At 35.7% G+C, this 22,717-nt stretch overlaps 1 protein-coding gene across 1 annotated transcript in view; it reads left to right on the forward strand.

Annotated features, from left to right (window-relative positions):
- Positions 1–3,172: 3,172 nt before the first annotated feature.
- Positions 3,173–22,717, forward strand: part of LOC115445895 (low-density lipoprotein receptor-related protein 1) — a 39,566-nt gene continuing 20,021 nt past the window's right edge. Inside the window, exons 1-17 of the mRNA XM_037442885.1 lie at positions 3,173–3,336; positions 3,456–3,663; positions 4,114–4,277; positions 5,016–5,130; positions 5,780–5,953; positions 6,337–6,600; positions 6,804–6,901; positions 10,319–10,426; positions 11,068–11,252; positions 12,581–12,776; positions 13,180–13,342; positions 13,705–13,854; positions 14,855–15,004; positions 16,104–16,229; positions 16,986–17,130; positions 18,043–18,152; positions 21,993–22,085. Of these exons, the coding sequence (XP_037298782.1) occupies positions 3,465–3,663; positions 4,114–4,277; positions 5,016–5,130; positions 5,780–5,953; positions 6,337–6,600; positions 6,804–6,901; positions 10,319–10,426; positions 11,068–11,252; positions 12,581–12,776; positions 13,180–13,342; positions 13,705–13,854; positions 14,855–15,004; positions 16,104–16,229; positions 16,986–17,130; positions 18,043–18,152; positions 21,993–22,085 (2,440 nt within the window). The 5' untranslated portion in view covers positions 3,173–3,336; positions 3,456–3,464. The remainder of the gene's footprint in view (positions 3,337–3,455; positions 3,664–4,113; positions 4,278–5,015; positions 5,131–5,779; positions 5,954–6,336; positions 6,601–6,803; positions 6,902–10,318; positions 10,427–11,067; positions 11,253–12,580; positions 12,777–13,179; positions 13,343–13,704; positions 13,855–14,854; positions 15,005–16,103; positions 16,230–16,985; positions 17,131–18,042; positions 18,153–21,992; positions 22,086–22,717) is intronic.

Genomic DNA, 22,717 nt, shown 5'->3' on the forward strand with positions numbered 1-22,717 from the left:
TGTTAAATTATTTATAAAATCAAGGAACAGTCATCATTAAAATTTCTGTTTTGTCACTAATCCCTATCCTCTTAAATTTTCTAACATATCCCCATGATGAGAAATTGGTGTTAGTCTGTTGAAACAACCACATAAGTTTTGCCAAGAAGTAATGCTCTCCACTTTTAATAAACTTTTCTTAGCAGCAACTAACTTTTTATATTTTATCCAATTTTTCTTTTTGTAGGCTGTGAAAAATAATCTTTCAGAGCTTTCTTAGAATTATTTACGACATCAGTACAGTTCTGATTCCACCATGGAACAGGTTTTCTAGAAATTGAGTTAATTGATCTTTTTTTAACTTTAGGAATAGTTTTATCTCTTAAGTTTTTTAATATTTGAACAAAATTATTATACAATGTTAGGGAACTATCATTGACCAGATCCAAATGCGAAAATCCGTTTTCACTCAGAGAACAGTATTCAGACCAATTTGCTTTGCTATATATATATATTTACTTTCATTTACAGGAGAACACAGTATGATGATGGTTGCACATTTATCTCAAGAAAAGTTGGAAGGTGGTAACTACCCATTGGGTCATCATGAACATACCAATTGCAAAGATGAGCAATAGAAGAACTAGTAAGAGCCAAATCTAATGCAGCAGCCTGTCTACCAGGATAAGGGACCGTTGTTGTAGATCCGTCATTTAAAATGCATAAATCACAATCGTCTATAAGGTTAAACAAGCATTTACCCCTATTGTTGTCATAATTAGATCCAAAAGCCATATGATGAGCATTAAAATCACCCATTATAACACAAGGCCTTGGTAAGGAATTTATAAGTCTCTTCAATTTTAAATCATCAAATTGATTAGTGGGTGGACAATAAATACAAAGTAAATATATACAACTTGTGCCAGTTTTTAATGAAATACATATATTTTTTGTATGGACTCATGATACAAAGTGTCTATTATACTGTACTGTAAACCATGTTTGATTAGTATACCGACTCCATGATGAGGGTTTTTGGATACTATAATGAAAATTATATGATGGGAAATTTGGAATTCTAGTGTTGGGTTTTATCCAAGTCTCATTAAGAAGACAAATGTCAACAGACTTTTCAACTAATAAATTTTTGTAATAAGGCTTTTTACTCTGCAAACTTTGTATATTATACTGTAATATTTGTAAATAATTATCCATTAAATTAAATTTGATAAGAATATTTCTTTAATTTTCTTAGTAGTAAGTGGAGTATTGTCGGAATTACCTAGAGTAACAATGGATTTCACTATTGCCTTAAGAATAATATCATTATTATTTTCCTGTACATTAAGTTCATTATCTTTAAATTATTTGTATTTATTTTTTGTGGGCAATGCAGGGGAAAGATTTGTCATTATAGATAAGTGGTGTACTCACAACAGTGGCATACAATTCTGGAAATATTTGTTTTTTCTCCTCCATTTTTCTTCTTTTTATGGGCAATCTCTGGACACTGCTAAGTGGTTACCCCACAATTTATGCACACTATTTCTTCCACATCATTCTTTATAAGAGTGCTTTCCAGCACATGATGAGCAAATTTATGGATTCCTCGGCATACCTTTGCAAATGGTATAAATTTAACATTGAAAAATTTGAAGTAGCTGGAGTTATATATTTGGTACTTGATATCTAAATAATTTACTATATAAGCATACTGGATAAGGATTTATAAATGATATATGATGTACCCATATTTGTATAATATATATCCATTTATCATATTTTTTATTGTATAATAATATTATATTATCATAGTAGATATTTATGTATATTATTTATATATCTAATGTCATATATATACATATATTAATACTCCCATTTATATATCTATGTATATATAAAGAATGATTGTTTATAATTTATTTATTTAGTAAATCCTACATTTTCAAAAAAACTGTTGGCAGCTCCTGCTGTTTTGAAATACAAATCTTTTAAAATAGATACATTCTATGCTTCGAATATGGTCATGGAAAAGTCCATTTGAAATTTATAAAATTACTATCATAGTTTGGCAATGAATAGCGGTGCATAAAATACATCTTTGCAATTATTAAAGTCCAAAGTTTAATCTTAAAATGTATGATTTTACACAAAAATATCATTTTTATAAAAGTATGCTTATAATTAGGCTTTATAAAAATTTTATATTTGTCCAAATGTGGCCTTAGGAAAACTGTTAAAAATCATATTTCCTTTTTGATATTCATGGTCCTCTTCATTGGCGAGGACCCATGTTTACTTTTACAAAACTATATTACAAAGTATTTATATAATATTTACTAGCAAAAAATAAAATAAAATTTAAGCGATATTAAAAATTGCCGCCTTATTTGACTTCCCGCCTAAAAGTCCGTCACCACAGGTTAAAAAATAATGTTGCTAGCAATTGTCTCGAAATATTACACCAGCGTTAGGTGCTTTTAATTTATACTGAAGGGAATTTAAAAGTGAATTATTACCAAGAGCCATTTACTCATATAGAATTTATGTTATTTTGTACATCACTGGGAAGAAAGATTATGGATGCTTGACATCAAATAATAAAAAATAACAGTTTAGCGAAAACAGCACTTACCAATTTAAAATTGATAAGCAAGTTGCGCAGCAATTCCTATTCAGTAAAGTTATGTCATTAGTATCTCTTTCTTGCTCTCGTAGCCTAATTCCCAATGAAATCACAATACATTTGCATCAATTTTATGTTTTTGGCAATTACTCCATCCACCGAGTTTCAAAGGACTATTTTATTTTTTGTATTTCATTGACCTTCAATAATGCTTTCTATGCTCAATTTAGATGATGTAAGTTTTTGATAAAACTTATAAAGGAAATAAACAAATGATCAATTACAAAAATAACGCATTTTATGAAAAATCGCGTGTACTGGCAATCATATTATAGTAATTGTCCACCACGTGCCGTGTAACTTGCGTTTTGTTATTGCATTGTTATGACGTCATAGTACATAAATAATTGTATATTTTGAACTTGGAAGTCATAAAATACAAAATATGATAAGATAGTATTAATTCTTATATGTAATTGAAATCATTATAATTTTGAATGTCACAAAAAAAACGTTTCCATAGACTCATAGATTTTTTAATTTAATTTGAGGGTACTTGTAAAAAGAAATCCGACTGTTACATCTTGAAACCGTTTCCGTCCTTCATTGCTTTCCGTTTCACCACGAGCACGTGAATACCTAAAAGTTCATCTAGTGCCCTTATATACACAAACTATCATAACTATTTATTCGGTTTTATCAATGTGTAGCAATAACAAATATTTTTAGTGAGTAACGATATTTTTTATCAGTTATAATTAGGATAGGGTTACGTACGTTGTGCCTTTGTTCGATTTTTATTATTTTCTTATGTATTTATACTTAATAATCGTTTTCTATTCATCAGATTTCCAAAATGAAGATTGAGTGCATTTTATGCATCACAATGTGTATAGCAGGATGCATGGCAGGGTTTACAGACGATATGCAGACCATGGAAGAAGAATGCATGGGTGAAGAAAAGTTTCCATGCATGGACGGAAGGTGTATCAATGAGATACAGCGCTGCGACGGAAAAATAGACTGCCTAGACGGAAGCGATGAAAACTTTTGCCGTGAGTTTTATAGCATTTTAATTATATACCCTCTTTCAATAATAATCGCATCACGTGTGTTAGGATTGTTACTCATTATACGCAATTTATACTATCGGAGGTTTGACCAAGTATATCGTATGGCACTACTGCGTATTTCTTTTAGGCAATCACTACTGATTGCCTAAAACAAATACTTCACCGATATTTTGCTAGTACCATTATGAATCGATAGTGCGCTTCCTAACTTTTCCAGAGAAAAAACGTAAATTGCATTAATCTTTTTTAAAACAGTAAATTGTGCTCGCTGTTTCCGCGTCGATTTCGGTTAGTGAGAAATTTTAAAAAAGCAACTTATGTCCTTTTTGCCGTGCAACCCAACCCTATACCAGATTTTATCAATGAAACCGTAATAGAGACTGAATTACTTACAGTTTTGTTAGTACTTATGAGTTTATTAATTCCTAATAGTGGAACATCGGCCGGACGCGAAGTTCTGCAACGAAACGCATCAGTTCTTATGCCGAGACGAGAGACGCTGTATCCCAAACACGTGGGTTTGCAACAACGAAACGGATTGCTACGACGGGAGCGACGAGGCCAACTGTACCGCGCTGCCTGACCCTGTTCAAAATGTAAGATGTTAGATAAAAAAAATTAGTTCTACTTCTTATAATGTTTCGATGGCGTAGTTATATCTCGTGTGCGGTACAACAGCGTTAAGATGATGGGTTCGAAATGTGTCATCGTCACTGTTTGCCGATTCATAAAAAGAGTTCCTTTAAACGAAAAAAGGCATAATAATATGTAATTCGTTCGGTCCAAATTTGTGAAAATGTTAGGATTGTATACTTAAGTATTTTAATTTAGTGTGAATCGTACTGGCAGTATAAACTAACTTTTTAGTTGTTACTATAAAAAAAAATCTATTTTCCCGCTTATTTTGGATTTGAATAACGAACAGTCTTTAATCTTTTATTGCGATTGAATCGCAGATCGAATCAAAAAGCATTACAATACTACGGAAAGATTGAATCCTCATATCGTATTTTTTAAATCACCTATTCAGAAAGTAATCATTATTACTTTATTACTTTATTTTTTATATTATTTAAGAATCCCAGGATTTATTTTACACTTCACCACTCACCCTGGAAAAAGTCTTGCGCTGGCAGCAGATTCGCGTGGTGTAGACTTCTCGTAATTCAGCGAGCTTTAGTTTTTGCTTCCACCTCCTTCCCCCTTTTAATATAGTAGATAAAAACCAAAATAAATTATCCTAAACTCTAGACTCGACTCTAAACAAGAGACCATGTTCCTTGGGAGTTGACAAAATTTTCCGACTTGCCTTACTGACGATGTTTTTGCCTTAGTCTAAATGCAAAGGATTCCTATGCGGCGATGGGAAATGCATTTCCAAACTGTGGGTCTGCGACGGCCAGTACGACTGCAGCGACAAAAGCGACGAATACAACACCGAGTTATGCCGTAAGAACTTTTTTAAATATTTTTTATGTCCTAAATATTTAAAGAATAAAATCAAGTATATCTTTGGTGATGACTAGATACAATGTGTTCTGTATAGTCAACCTCAAATACATGTATACGCGGATAAGTACCAAATTATGAATTACAAAGTTATTAATATAGAACATCTTGTCAAAATATACGATAATTTGGGATTGAAGGTATGCCATATTATAGTGCACATAGAGGCTAACTGAATAAACCGTAAGTATGGATAAGTAGCACTGGGTTAGTTCCGCTTGTCGCGGCTTATGCTTCGGCCTCCTCGACGCACACTCGAAGAGTGTGGGCCTAGGGTTATTATTATTTTTACTTATGTAGCTATATAAACTAGGTGCTGCTGATCGTAGAATATTATAAATACGCCCGGATAACAACCGCTGTACCCAAGGTGTTAAAATCCGTCAGTGGCCCACGTAAGTGTGTCGCGTTTGGAGATCAGCCTGTGTATATCCGGTTTCAATAAGCCGGCATAATTGTGTCTACTGCCGAAGGGTGATCATCTCTCGTCAGTCTACATTCTATTTAACCCTACTCCACGTACTAGTGGGATCAGTTACCCGTGCACGTATTTGAAAAAGCAACCTACCTTAGTAACAATTTTTTTAAGATCATACAAAACTGTCCCACACGATCCGCGACGGGTCGTACTGCCAAGAGTTCAATGCTGCTGAGAGGAGCTACAAATGTCTCGACTCGTCGTTCTGCCTGCCCGGCCATATGATGTGTGACGGGACCCAGGACTGCAAGGATGGGAGCGATGAGGAACCATTCTGTATTAATTGTAAGTGAATTTTCAATGCTTTAATATAGGTGTATTGGGTATGTGGTAAGAAGGCTGGGATGAGGTCTTGGGCTCGTTCTCTGCATCGTATAATGAAGATTGATCTTACTTAATTTACTTATTTTTTGTTTATTTTATTTTCAAAGTTAATGAATTTTCAGTAGTCCATTTTAAAAAATACTTTCAGGATGGCTTGCATTATATTATTGTTACATGTTACCTAAGCTGTGATATAGTTTTCATCCGACATTGTTCTCAAATCACTTAATTAATAAATCATAATATATGCTTATTTTATGCTTATGTTCTGAGGTAGAGGGTAAAGCGATAGTCACTGTAAAACTGTTTCAAATTTATATAGCTCGCATTTAATTTTTCCCTAGGGCACACGATGTGCACAAACTTCAACTGTCCTGGTAACGACACTCTCTGCTCCCCTGAACGCCACGGCCCCACCTGCCTCTGCCTCCCCGAACACACCATGAGGCAGTACAACAACCTGACGCGGCGCTGTGATGACGTGGACGAGTGCCTCCTGGAGAGGCCGCAGTGCTCCCACGCGTGTCACAACGAGGATGGCCACTTCAGATGCGAGTGCGAGGAGGGATATATCAAGGATGGGTTTGGGTATTTGTGTTATGCTCCAGGTTAGTGTTGAAGTTAAAAAAAAAGTAATTTGAAGGTTTGGATTTGGGCAGATATTTTTGTGTCTGACTGTACTTAGCTTTTTCCTTTTTTTAATTAAATTAATTTAAGGTAGGCTGAATTTGTAGTACTGTTTTTGTTGCTGAATTTACCTGTTTTTTTATTTGATATTCTTCTGTACTGAGTACTCGTCTTATTTCCGCAGAGCCTGAAGCCATGTTGTTCCTAAGCACACGCGATAGTATACAATATTTGAAGGTCAAATCCAAGGAGGTGGTTACGCTGGTGACCGGAGTCAAAAATGTATGTATAATGAAATACTACGTTCTGATACTTTTTAGTTCAGTTCTACTTGCATACAAAAGAGCGGTGATATCGACGCTGGAAAGCAAACACGTAGTAACCCGCAAAACTAAAATTGTTCACCAGAGCAGAAAAACTAAATTTTTTTTCAAAAAAAATTAATAACTTGCGTTTTTATAGTCCTAGAGTCGCCGTTTTTGGACACTATATTTATATTTTTGTGCTTAATAATTTGTATTAAACGCCATCAACATAAAGGTTGTTTAAAGAAATATTTTGCGGGTTACGACATTTGTAAATATTTTTTCAATCCATTGAAACGTAGTAAATGAAGAGAGTAAATGTATGGAACGATGCAAATCGCACTTTTTTAGGGAGAGCATACATGTAGTAACCAACGTTGCTTTAAGCAACATAACTTAGAAAAACGTTATAATAAATAAAATCTGTAAATATTTTGCAATCAGTATGTAGTAAATGACATTATTTTCCGTATCCTGAAAGAGTCAATTGTTTTAAAAGTAAATCTTTTAAAGTGGGTTTGCTAATTAAACTGCTGTAAGAGACAATAAAAAAAGGTTACTTCTACTTTTGAAATGTTTATTTAATACAACCAAAATGTATTTTTAGCAAAATGTTCTGCTTTGGATTTTTTTTTAATATTTGCGCCACAGATCGACCACTTGCCATCGACAAAACAACTCAGTTAGTTTTTATTGGTAAAAAAAAACTTACAACTACACACTGTAATATATTACTTAACAAAATTAACACTGCTCATTTGTATATATAAAAAACTAAGTTTCTCTTTAGAAACCACATAAAACCATTTAATGCAGGTAAATATTCATTACTTTCTATGCTAGAATCAGATTAAAGCACTCTTTAACTTTTGCATTGGTCTTGAAATCTAAATATTCTTTTGCGTACATATCTTTTTGGAATTATAAGTTTTTCAACCTTTTTTTTTAATTGAATATTTATTTTGGCAAATTTTCTGCGGTAGTAATTCAATGGCAAAAGGGGTAGATCGTATACAAAATTTTTGCTTTTTGAATTACATCCTCAGATGTTTGTTGTAACCTCCAGCCCTTAGTCATCCATCTTCTCTTGCAATACCGTCGATCATATTGTATCTAGAGTATAAAGCATAAATCTTTGCGTAATTTCTAACTTGGCAATCGGAAACTTTTGGCATGCTTTACATCTATCTTCACCTTCATTTATGTAAAATTCAATTCAAATTTATTAAAATTTGTTTGACTTCTATTAGATGTAGCATTTTTACTTGGTCATTTGAGTGACCTTCTATTACCTCATTGAGCTAATCAATCTATTCTTCTTTGGTAGCTATTCAAATCACAAAAAAAGATTAAAAATATTAACACGTCATTCTTCTGAAGCGTTACCTCAGTTGTTACCACACTACTTTTGACTGTTTCACCCTTTTTTGTTAATATGTCAATCTCCTTTCTTTTTCTTTTCGCTAATATCTTTAATAATTTCATGCTTTGATTTGGATTTCTCTAATGGCAGTCGGTGAACTCTTTTACATTCTTGTTCTGTTTCTTTTTCAGTCTCTTATTGTAATTTTTATCTAAAAGAAGAAAAAAGCTAATGTTCCACATAAAAACTTTGCAGAACTTTATTGATTAATCAAATAATTATATTCTTATCAGAATAAAATTCATTAAATTATCTTTATTTGAACTGTTTTCTTCAGGATCACTTGAAGAAGAAGTTGATTGATTATTTTCTATTCAATCACAGACTTGAATATTTTCAGAGTTATCGTCAACAAAATCTAGTTAAGATTCTTCAAAGTTTATTTTTTGATCGTCGATTAACAGCTTTTTAACTTCTCATCTTCCGATTTAGTAAAGTCTGAGACAGGGGCATGTCTTAATATATCATCGTTTGTGTCTAGAAACATTGGAATTTTTCTTTGATATATTTTCTAATTCTTTAAATATCTTTTTAATATTTGCCTGCTGCGTTATTTCTAAACGTAGATTCCAAAAATAAGTGTACGTTAAGTAAAAAATTGTGGTTACTACTATTCTTTCGTTAGCATTTCTAACCTCAGCTCCAAAGTTACGTTCAATAATTACTCCTACTTCATATGATTCAAGTGTCATCCAATTAGGACTATTATATTCAATTTCATTTGATTATATTGAACCAAATCCGTCAGGAGAGATACTTTGAATAGACCTGACTTTTTGTGGTTAAAATACAGCATCATGCTGTATGTACTAAATTTCTATTTTGATCTATAATTATACCCTTTCCTTCGAGACTATTTAGTTATCTTAGATTTTTTCGTTGGTTTTTCATATTAAAAACCATCTCGTAAGGTCTCTCACCACCTTATTCGTTGTGCCACCATCTAAAAGAGTAATTTGTATATTTTAGCGAGATTATCAGCTAAGATTTTGGAAAGAATAATTATTGTGTAATTAATTCTAAATAATTTCGGTAAAAATTATAATGCTTACGTAACAAAAATTGCACAAGTAATAAAAGTTCTAAGATAATACTTACTTGGCCTATACTCGATTTCGTTTTCTCGCTTACTATTTTTCAGTATAAAAATTCTCACTACAAATCGCCGTACACTTCCACTTCAAAACCCGCAATAAGACGTGGCGTAAGAATCAAAGGAATGTCTGCGGTGGCGCCGATCATAAGACGTAAATCCGCAATGTGTTAAACCTACAATCTTTAGTAGTGCTGTAAACCTAACTTACTTTTTAAATATGATCCTTGTGAATACTGTAAAGGTCTCGACCAAAAAAACTGAATACCGTACAAAGCGTAGTAAACACTACCATTTAAAAACATATCGCCCACTAAATGATGTAAACTCAAATAATCAAAATTTACGAGCAGCAAAAATGTAGTAACCAGCATAAGATATGGAATTACTGATGATGTAAATAATAGGTTTAATTTTTTATATAAAATGAATTGTCTTAAGTAAAATAAAAAAAAATATTAACAGTTTTTTTGTTACTTACAGCGTTTTGTGGTACAAAAAAAAGAAAAAATAGGTAAATTTTAAAAATCCTATTTTTGTTATTATTAATCTTACAGTTACTTGAAAAAAACCATTCGACGTGTTTTAATTTTCCGATTCCAATGATGCAATAAAAAAAAAATACCGTACATGTCAGTTACTACGTGTTTGCTTTCCAGCGTCGATATATTCGGTATCTCGCTCAGACATACGTATCACTGTGTCAGTGACGTCACGGTATCTAATCATAAATAATTAATAATTACTTACTTACTTTTTTTGGCCATCACCACATAATATAATATTAATTTTATTCTTATTATAAAATACTGATAGATTTTTAAAATTACGCCAAATGTTACGTATAAACTTATTAAAAATATCGTAAAATTGCATAGGCTCACGGCGTGACGTCAGATGGCACGTTTGTGTACTGGGTGGAGACCGCTCACGGACACCAGTCCATCTTCAGAGCCCAGCTCAATGACGCTGAGCGGACTAAGAAGGTAAGCAAAGCAACTCTGAAGTAATTATAACGTGTTTCGTTTAAATGTAACCTCGAGTGGAACTTTATCAATATATATAAAAATGAATCCCTGTTTCCCTTGGTCACGCCATTACGCGTGAACGGCTGGACCGATATCACTATTTTTTGTTGTGTTTGTTAATGTTACGAGAAGGTTCTTATGAAAGAAAAAAATCAAAAAATTGCGCGAAAAATTAGAAAATTTAAGAAAACTTAACGAAAATATTACTTTTATATAACTGTCAATTGTTTGAAATAACTGTCAGCGATTGACAGAATGCGCGCGTGCATACATAGTTAATACGGGACAACGTTTGTCGGGTCAGCTAGTATTATATAGAGAAAGATTTGTATGGGCTAATCTCTGGAACTACTGAACCGATTTTGATATTTTTTTAACATGAAGCTTCATTACCCCTGAGTTTGATAGGATTTTTATCCCAAAAAAGTTTTTCATCGCAATTTTTTTTTGGCAAGTCTTGAGTAATTGTGAATGGCAGGGATGACTCTCTAGGAAGCCAAATTATATCTTTCTAAAAACAATATTAGCCTTATCATTTTTCATATAAGAAGCTACTGAACAATGGGCATCTATAATCCAAGATACTGAGGATTTCCTAGGTGATAGTCGGTATCGGTCTGGAAGACCCAGGGAACATAGCAGTGGACTACGTGGGAGGTCACATATACTTCAGCGATACGGAACGAGGTCTGATCTTCGTGTGCCACTCGGACGGAGTCGCGTGCACCACTATACATACAGAGACTAAGAGGCCTAGATTCGTCACGCTGGATGCTAAAAATGGGTGAGTAAAAAAATATGTGTAAGTAACGACCTCATAAAAATCGCAGGAGGTCGCTGGATGCGGGCTTCCAATAGGGCGATCTGGAAATCTATGAGGGCCCATGTTCAGCAGTGGACATCTTGCGGCTGATGATGATTGTGTAAGTTTTGAGTGTGGTAATATTTTGCCCCCAAAAATTTGTGGGATGTTGAAATTGAAAAATAGCGAACTTCTTCTGGACAATTTTATTGTTAATCGTACACATCTTATACTCTAAGAGCTCGTGAACCCCAGACCTTCGTTATTTTATAAAAGCTGAAAGTTTGTCAGCGCATGCTCCCAACACAGGTAACAACGATGAGCCGTTATGAAGTTTGGGCTACAGTGGCTTTGGCAGGTACACGGTACTAAAGGTATGTAAAATACCGAACTAGTTTCCTGAAAGGTCCGAAGGCCTGGGGTTCACGGGCTCTTGCTCTATTATTTTCTTCATACGTCTTCATTTTCACCTGACATTTCTCTGTCATTCAATATACTTTATTTTCAGCCAGCAACTTAGACTAAAACCTTCTTAGTTTAACTATTCACACAAAAGTACTAAATATATCGGCGACTTCAATTTAGGCAACTATACTAACCGTTAATGAAAATTGAACAGAGTACCTAGTTTATTAACCGACTTTAAAAAAAGGAGGATGTCAATTCGAAGTGTATTTTTTTTATGTTTGATTCCTCAGAACTCCGTCATCTACTTAAATTGGTGTATTTACCATTTATCTGCAATTACTGATTGGTTATTAAAATCGACCTTTAGTCTTGACGATTTGAAGTTTTGTAGCAATATTTATACTTAACTGTATATTACCTGGGGGTATGTTCCGATGATAGGGTAATACCGATGAATTTTGACTCAACTTACCTCGTAACCCGAACTTATAGAAAGAAAGAAAAAAATTACTTAGAAACTTATCTCGACACTATATTAACATTACTGCTAATCCCCACAAACAAATTCAATGGCCACTAAATTGAACACATTACCCACTTCATATTGCATGTACTAACGGTCTTACTTAATTCATGTTTTGTCGGAGTGTGTGCGGAGTGGGCCTCATACTTTGAGATTTAATGTGGGCAGCATAAATAGCTTTTTGACCATTCCAGTATCGGAAGAGGCTAAAGGCTTATTAAAAAAATATTTTGATTTTATAAAAAAATAGTAGGCATGGATAGAAGTGGACGTACGGAGCGACATAGTCGTGAAATAACGACCAAGCTCCTTAAATAAAGATTAAAAAAAAAAAAAACGGTCTTACCCCCATCCGATCTTACCCCACCCATCTCCGCAGTCGAATGTACTGGGCGGACTTCCGCCAGCACCACCCAGTGATAATGTCGGCGCGGATGGACGGCTCGGAGCCGCAGGTGCTGGTGGAGGGTCTGGCGAGCGCCGCCACGGGCCTCGCCGTGGACGCGCCCAACCATCGCCTGTACTTCGTCGACAACACCATCAAAGTGGTCATGTTAGACGTCAAGCATGTTTATGTGAGTTTTGTTTATGTTGTTATTGTAAGTGTGACTGGAGTCCATTGTGTTTCTATTGTAAGCGTGATTTGAACTGAGATTTATGTGAAACATCTATAGACGCAGGTATAAAGCGGATTGTTGGCGTGGCGACGCGGCGCTTGCCCTGTACGGTATTTCCTAACTTCTGAAATCGACAACAGCTTTATCTACTGTAATATCTATAGTCAGGCCATTTTTTGTGTGGGCACACGGGGCACGCAGTCCTTCCAAAGGAAATGTCAAAATATGTAAAAAATTGCTATTAAAATGGAAGAGAGGGGGGCTACGAAAAATTATGGACTTACAATTTTCAAAAATTAGTTAGCCCCTAAAAAAGAAGAGCCAAAAGAGGCTATCTATAGTTATTCTGTTGATTTCTCAGCCCTTATTCGAGGAACCGTTCCACCATCCGTTCTCGATATCCGTGTTCGAGAACACAGTGTACTGGAGCGACTGGACGTCAAATACCATTCAGACCACAGACAAGATCCATGGCAGCTCGCAGAAAAGGAATCTGCTGTTGTCTCTGGAAAAACCTGTTATAGGTAAGTTTTAGAATTGTAAAATTTTGAGAGAAGTTTGATGATTGAATTTCGTCAGAATGGAGACAAAAATGTAACTAAATTTATTCAATGTCAAATGCTTTAGAAATTTATTCTCTAGAGTTACTCAAAGGTTTTCTGTCTAAGTTCTAGCTTTGTTAAGAAAATAATCAGTTTTATAACTCAAAAGTAGATATATATTATTCTCGTAACTAGAAATCATAATTTAAAATTGTTATGTTACATCAACGCTTCAACAATTTGTTTTATATCGTCAATTTTTTGTTTACCGGTAATCGTTTTCCCTTCAATAACAAATTGTTCGTTTCCTCATTCTTCTCCAAAAAAACGTCATTCTTCCCCAGGTATGCACATACACCACCCGGTGTTAATACGGTCGCCCCCCCACCCATGCCACTCACATCCTTGCTCGCACTTCTGCTTCGTCACCTCCAGAACCAGCTACTCCTGCGGGTGTCCTGACAGCATGCAGCTCGTCGGGAACAGCTGTATAAGTAAGTACACTTAATAATCAAATTATCAGATATACAGTGAAATTAGAATGAAGGTCAGCCCGCCTGACGTCAAGCTCCTTTGTGGATTGAGTCAGGCAAATCGTGTTATACAAAACCTTCAGCTCTATCTGGTATTCGAGACTGATGTGGCACCTGTCTACAATCTATTACAACATGACGCCATACTAAATATTTTCTTAAATATAACTTCTGGGTAAAGATATTTCTAGCTTTTGTCCGCGGCTCCGTCCGCCTGATAAGTTTCCCGGGATAAAATTCTCTCTTTATATTTTCCCGCGATGAAAATCCTATAGCACACAGGAGTAATTTAACTTCCTATTAGTGAAAGAATTTTCTGAATCGATTTAACTTTTCCGCTTTACAATATTAGTATAAATTATCGGGTATATATTTATTTTATCAGTTTAAAACAACTAAGTATATGGGGTGTAAAAAATGTCAATAATAATAATTGATGATTGGCCACACCTTCGCACGCGTCCTCTGCTAAACACGGCCGGCTCGGTACTGTGGGAACGCAGGACGCCGGCGCGTACGCAGCCCACAAGCACGGTGATATTCAGAAGGGGTGTGCGGAGCCGACGAGCTCGGTGCTGGAGCAACGCTCACAGTTATAGGGCGCGATATAAGATAAACTAGCGACCCGCCCCGGCTTCGCACGGGTGCAATGTTGATACTAAATACACTACAGAAAAACTGTGAACGTTGTATATAAAAACATAGCGGTCCGCTCTGGCTTCGCACGGGTATAACATAACAAAATAACAGTATTTCTCCACTATTTAATGGATGTTATTATACATATAAATTCCTCTTGAATCACTCTATCTAATAAAAAAAACCGCATCAAAATCCGTTGCATAGTTTTAAAGATTTAAGCATACAAAGGGACATAGGGACAGAGAAAGCGACTTTGTTGTAAACTATGTAATGATTATCTAACTATACATATGATTACCTTTTAATATTTATAACTTAGCGAAACCCGGCTACCGTCCTGAGTACCTGATAGTGGGTGGCAGCCACTACTTCACCAAGATCCAGTACGACGCCCTCAGCAATCCAGAGAGCCACGCTACGCAGTTCAACATCGGCAGGGTGCAGGCCATGGCTTATGATAACTTGAGAGGTATTTTTTTTAATATAATACGCATCGTGAAACAGAGTGAGACACATATTAGGGAGTTTTATTTATGTAGGGTGTGTTGGGGTAATACCGGATTAGAGGGTAATCCGTCCTGATGATCATAATAAATATAATCAGCCCTGTATTATATTATACTGTCCCACTGCTGGGCACGAGCCTTTTTTACTACAGACAAAGATTAGGCATTAGTCCATCACGCTGGCCTAGTGCAGATTAGCAGATTTGACATATCGTTAAAAATTATTACTACGAATTGTCAGATTTTATGGTTAGTTAGGTTTTTTTTATAGAGGACATCTCAGGTATGCAGGTTTTCTCACGATGTTTACTTTTAACATTAAAGCAAGCGATAATTCATAAGACATAACTTTAGAAAAGTCGAAAGTGCGATCTCTTGGTTTTTAAACATACAGTCATTCGTCTCAGCTGTCCGTTCAACTTCCAATTAGACTTTGTGCCCTTTACTTCCTGCTAAACCAGTCAATATTCCCTAACACGAACAATCACAGCCTAAACTATTTATATTTATCATAACCATTTGCCTCTGTATTAGTTCAATGTTTGTTTAATGTCATTAATCATGAAAAACGATATTATCCCGTGATCCGGTATTACCCCAACGCATTAAAATTTTATTACCTTCACTAATCAGATACTTAAAGACTGATAAATGCGCTTCCATTTTAATAGAAGTCCATTATTGTCTAGACTTTAATAAATAACTGACTCATTTGATTTTTAGACACCCTGTATACTTGAATCATTGAATTATTACATCGTTTTTAGACAACCTGTATAATTGAATCATTTGATTTTTAGACACATGTATAATTGAGTCATTTGATTTTTAGACACCTGTATAATTGAATCTTTCAATTATTACCTCGTTTTTAGACACTCTGAATAATTGAATCATTTGATTTTTAGACTCCCTGTATAATTGAATCATTTGAATTTTAGACTCCCTGTATAATTGAATCATTTGATTTTTAGACTCCCTGTATAATTGAATCATTGGCTATTTACCTGGTTTTTAGACATCCTGTATAATTGAATCATTGGATTTTTATATCGTTTTTAGACACCCTGTATATCTACGATGGACAGCGTCAAACCCTGCAGTACACAAACATGAGCGAGTTCACACTCGGCAAAACCACTACGGCTATCTACCACGGACTGGAAAACGTCGTTGATATGGATTATGGTGAGACAATACTGTTGAGTGGGGTGAATAGGGATGAGGATGCATGAGAATAAACGGGGCATAGGAATCAAAGGGGTGAAAATATTAAAAGGAAATTTGTAACTTTTTACCAATTTGGCTGGTGGTAGTATGATCTCAACATCCACAGCGTGCGGTTATGTACGGACCGGTAGTTCCTGAGATCAGCCATTACTGCTCCGCTCCTATTGGGTATAGCGTGATGATATATAGCCTATAGCACTCCACGAACAAAGGGCTATCCAACGCAAAAAGAATTTTTCAGTTTGGACCGGTACTTCCTGAGATAAGCTTTTAGTGCTCCGCTCCTATTGGGTATAGCGTGATGATATATAGCCTATAGCACTCCACGAACAAAGGGCTATCCAACGCAAAAAGAATTTTTCAGTTTGGACCGGTAGTTCCTGAGATTAGCGCGTTCAAACAAACAAACAAACAAACAATCTCTTCAGCTTTATATAATAGTATAGAATTTATTTACTTTTACAACAAATAATTTTACTTATTCGACTAATATTCTTGTTCACATCCTGGTTTACACTTAAACTCGAGTTCTTATATTATGAGCGCCTCTCCGTACATAGCCGCACGCTGTCAATATTGAAATCATACTCCTCAGGTGTACGGATGGCAGTACAGTTGAGTCGGAACACAACTAGTGTACGGAATGCCAGATTTAGTACGTAGTACATATATATCGATGGGTGCCTGTATGTAAATGTAACACCATTCCACCAGACTATGTGTCGGATAACCTCTACATCCTGGACGCGGGGCGGCGGTTTGTGGAGGTGTTGTCCCTCAGCACCCACCACCGCGCCCTGCTGCACCGGTTTGAGGAGCAGGAGATACCCATCGCTCTATGTGTGGTGCCGGATCACGGGTGAGACTTTGAACAATGCTTTCTGTACCCAAAGGTGGTAATTGATATACAGGGTGTCTTGTAAAAATATTCATAACTTGAAAACTATGAAAAATCACGGAACGTACTTAGGGGTGATTCAGATACCACAAGGGGTGCTCCTCTGTGAACTATTTAAGGGATAACGGAAATACTAGGACGAGTAAATAAACGACAACTTCACAAGCAGACGTATATTCATGGACTGGTGCGACCGTACGGGCCGTTGAACTTATTACAAAATTACCCTCAGTTTGTAATTATTAAAATACATACATTACACTCTGGATCTCCACTTGACACTATTTTCTTGGACACCCTGTATATATTTTTTGTACCGGACATTACAGTCAATATCGGGGAAAACTAATGGGATTCTGGAATCTTTCGGCTTAGCGACTGCAGGGTCATGGAGAAAAGAAGGGAAGGAAAGGGAAGGGAAGTGTGGTGGAAGGAGAAGAAATCTTATTAGGATGGGTGGAGGGTGAAGACTAGGAAATGTTAGCGTGCTGTCATAGGCCTCAATGTGAATAACTATGAAGTATACATATTTTACAATAAGCTTAGGGCCGTGACAAATGTCCCCCCTGTGCATGGGCGTGCATTCGGTGTGTGGACCGAGCGCACAAGAAATACCTCGAGGGGGGGGGGTTGATATATTTTGTTAGGAATACGTCGTCTGCCTATTTTTCCTAAGACAGTATGTAGATGATTTTCATGATTCAGCACCGACATGATGTCAATGGAATTGATAACCGACTTCAAAAAGAGAGGTTTCAATTCGACGTGTATTTTTTATGTTTGTTATCTCGGAACTGTTATTTATTACTCCATAAATAGTAACTAGTATATTATACTTGTTAAATTAAAATTAAATCAAAGATTGTTGTTCAGGAAAATGCTAGTAGCAGTTGTGGAGAGCGAAGAAGACAACGCCATCCACGTCGACAGCATCGGACTCGACGGCGAGGGCCGGCAGCACCTCATCATGAACAACTTGAAGGGTGAGTACTGACTCCTTGTACATTCTTATAGATATAACATTTAATGATTTCTTAAGTTTACGCGAATGTTAGACATTTAACTGGACTGGACTGTGTCCGGTCCCCCCCGTGACCATGAAGGCTGCAAAGTCTTCGAAACGTCTGGACAAAAGTAAAATATTAAAATTCGTAAAATTGTTTAATTTAAATATACAGGGTCATTTTGTAACCCTAGACTTAAATTTAACTGCGAGAAAGTCATCTTGAAAGAAGCAGTTTACTATAAGTTACTCTAACCTAAGGTCAAAAATAAAAAAGTAAAATTTTCAAACAAAATAAATATTCAAATAGTAATTTTATTTTTACACACCCTTTTGCCACTACTACTATACTAGAATTCGTCGGAGCGGCAACATCGCACACAGTCATTGATAATATTATGCTCACGCACACGAACAAGTGATGCACACTCGGAGCGCAAGGGTAGTTCGTCGCACCGCGCGCGCCGCGCCGCAACCGAACAGCTGATGTCGGCGCTTTAACTACCTAGGATTTTGTGTCGTGCCACATCACTGGACCTGTCGAAAGCTGCCTGCATCCAATGTGTTCCCGCGACGTTTATCAAGTCGTCTGTCCACCTTGCAGGTGGACATCCAACGCCAACATAAACATCACGCATTAATCATCACATTTTATTAGAACCATATTTTCTATGCTCAAACTATCATCATAAGCAAACGACACTAATCAAATAACCACAACTGCATATGTTAGGTACACATAACACATGATTTCCGTAATTTTAAAGTGGTTTCATTCTTTTAAATCAAAACACACACATTCTAATGTAGGTAGTTCATCCATTTTAGTAGATAAGTAGTTATAATAAATACGTTCAACGGTTAGATTTATAACACTCATAACAATAAAATATCATTCTGCAAGTCTGGCAATTCACACGAACAATTAATAACGAAGTTACAATCTTGATAATAATTAGGTAATGTGATAGTTTTAGGTAAAAATGTCGAGCGACGGGATGCGTCACGGCGCGACGTCCCAATAGGTATCTTAACATGTTTTCAAAATAGTAAATGCGTTTACCAATACCTAATGATTTGTAGATTGCTTGTTCCTTTAAAAGTTGTTTCATACTTCAAAGTATTTTTAATACAGTTAATTTGTGACTACCTCGGTGCCGCAGTTGTATTATAGTACGGATGCTTTGCTAAGGTCACGGGATCGAATCCCGGGTCGGACAAAATGATATTGGATTTTTCCATTCAGTACCTATCGCAAATTCATAAATCCACATTAAAATCGTAATGACAGCCCCCGCTAGAAAAATAATCAATAGATTGTGATTAGTTCAGTTTCGCGTACGCGTCAACGATGCAACTTCGCGATCGTAAAATATTCAAAATGATAAAAATATTTCTAAAAATAGATTCTATTTTATACGTGTTAAGGTCGCATTTAGGGCACCACTTTAAATATCTTTGTGCCTTACCGACCAACACGCGACACACGAGGTTAGCGAATTCCCCAAATGTAGTAGTCTGGAGTAGTGTTGCCTGATGTCCCGATTTGCGCGGGATGTCCCGATTTTTAGGGTTCTGGGGACGTGACCCGTTTTGCACCAATAAAATTATTAAGACCATTAAGTATTATGAAAAAATAAACTACGAATTCATCACTGTGTTGAGTGCGACAATGCAATCAAAATAGCAAGTATCATCTCACTAGCGATGAAGGTACAGTTTTGTTTTATTCTTTTGCTTAGAGATGCGACTACCCGGCGATCTGTGCTTCGATGTTAAAACAGAAATCCAAATAAAACGCAACTTTAGCATGACTTGCAGTGATATTTTTTGTAAAACGCAATACATAAAACTTAAATTTAAAAAAAAATACTTGCTTTTTTTTATGTCCCGATCTACAACACTAAATCTCGATTTGTTTTACCTTCTTGATTTTAAACAAATTGACCCCTGGCAACACTAGTCTGGAGGTACACGATATTTGACGAGCCAGAGTTTTACAACTAACACGTGCCTTCGCAGTGTTACCAAACTTTTTTATTATTAACTTATTGTGCAATATCTTGTTTATTTTATACCCCGTATGCCTATTGAAAATGAATGACTGAATCCAAAATCTCTATTATACTTTATTACTTAAAATAATGTTTTAAAAATACTAAAATATTGCTGTGTATTATTTTAATTAGGTAGACTTTTCATTAATCATTTCATCATAAATCATTACTTATTTTATTTTGTAATACAATTGTGTGTTAAATCTGTTAGAACATCATGTAATAAAAAAAATCTAATATCAGAATTTTTGAAATGCTGTGTCGTTTTAGCAAGCTTTTTGGTAAAAAGGTTTATACTGACAACATTGCTAGTTTAGGCGAGAAAGAGTACGACTATTGTATTGAATAATCGCGCGCTCTTTTCACTCGGTCAAAGACTCGGACGTATTGCCATAGCAAAAGAAATGGTACAGAAAGCATAATATGACGTTCGGTAATGTGTACGTAGTCTTCTTTTAGATATTATGACAAACCGAAATATTAATGTTGGAATTAAAATAAATGTCGGAATATCATGTAGAATTTTAAAAAATACGATACCAATAGATTTAAATCTTGTAACTTTAGGAATTATGTAGGTAACTTTTTTGGTAAGAAAACTATTTTATTAACGAAAATAACGTTTATAATTGACGAAATATTTTTGTAGTAATTAATTATTGACTCAATGAACTGTTGCAACCAAGTCAGTGAACGTATTGGGAGTTCATTTGTGAGCTGACCTTCTGAACCCTATAGGTTCGGTAATAATATCATCAGCTGTGACGTAGTTCATTCACTTCAGTTAAGCGCGCTAAGAGACAGCGTGATCAAAAAACCATAAATCTAAAATCGGGATTATTGACGTAAATATACGTTACTTATGAATAATTCTTTGCACGGTGTTAGCAGAGGTCACCACGAACCTGTGGTTTCAATTAGTAACGCAATGTCGAAATGACTCTGTATAACATTTAATTCACCCAACCCCCCCTCCCTCTCCTACCACCACAGGAAAGACGTATTCTGATTTTCTATTCTTAGTTCTTACACGCTGTTATAATTAATACGAAGCCTGTCTTGATGGCATAGGTACGGTAAGTACATGGTACGGGTGCGACTCCTGCTGAGGTCCTGGGTTCGAATCCTGGGTCGGGCCAAAATGATTGGGCTTTAACATCTTAAAAATTATTCAGTCGCAGCTCGGAATCCGGTGTTGGTGTGATGCCCCCGTGCCTCGGAAAGCACTTAAAGCTGTTGGTGCTGCGCCTGATCTCTCCGGTCATGTCGGATCGCCGTCGCACCGAACTATGAGAGTGAAGGAACAGAGAGTGCTTAAGTATTGCGCACACACTTGTGCACTATAATATCTCCTGCGTACTTAGTTGATCACCTTTGAGATTAGCCGCAGTGGCCGAAATTCGTTTAAGAAGGAAAATACTTCTTAACCTATTGCGATTAACTACAAAGCATTTCTCATGTCGTCACCTATACTGAACATTAGGGTTTGCTGTAATCTCTAGGTAAAATCTAGGAATGCCAACGGAACACTTAACCCTTATTCATAGACGTTATTATCTCAATATTAGCCAATCACAACCCTATGTCTACGCACTGCGAAGGCTGCCATACCGCCACCACTGAGAAACAGACTTGTTATCACAGCTTCGCTCTGTCCTTAGATAAATAACGTCTATGAATAAGGGGGTAAGATTTACTGTAATCTTTAGGTAAAAATCTAAAAACGCTAATGAAACCTTTTAAATAAGATTTGTTATGTTCAGGTCCTCACGTGCGTCTCCGGTACGATCGAGAAATGGGCGTCGTCTACATATCGGATGAAGGCAGCGGCATCATCGAAAACATACATCCAGAAGGTTAGTACTCAATAGGGGACCATCCTATGCTTGATTTTGTACATTATTCTATAATCTATAATTAATAATACGAAAAAGAAGCACTCCTGCGAAAACTGCATAAAAATTGGTTAAAGAATGAGCGAGTAATTTATATTTATAATATTGTAATGTGCAGAAGTGGGTGCGTTGTGGGGATATTGCTTTGTTTCTTTCTTTCGCACGCGTCGTAATTCCCGATGACGTCACACGTGGGTATTTCGTCTCTTTTATGTTTCTTGTTAATTACCCCTTCTATCGAAATTCAAAGACTTATAACTTGTTGATTTTTTGCCGGATTTTAATAATTCCTTCTGTGTTATAATTTATATTATGTAAATATTTGATAATAGTAAAGAACAAAAATGAGTCCGGTACCCTATTACAGAATGTATTTATGTTTACTTAATTTGGGAACATGGATGTGTCAACCCATCATGGCAACCTGAAAGTATAGATTGAAGATCTTATAGTTGCAGTACTACAAGTAGAAACATTTTTTTAATTCAACATATTATTGAATATTGAATATCTTTAGTTCACCAATATTTCAAAAAATACAACGAAGCAGTTCATGGATGGGATGTTCATTATTTCCCTCTATCAGTTAATAA

The sequence above is a fragment of the Manduca sexta genome, chromosome 4 (assembly GCF_014839805.1).
Source record: "Manduca sexta isolate Smith_Timp_Sample1 chromosome 4, JHU_Msex_v1.0, whole genome shotgun sequence".
Taxonomy (NCBI): domain Eukaryota; kingdom Metazoa; phylum Arthropoda; class Insecta; order Lepidoptera; family Sphingidae; genus Manduca; species Manduca sexta.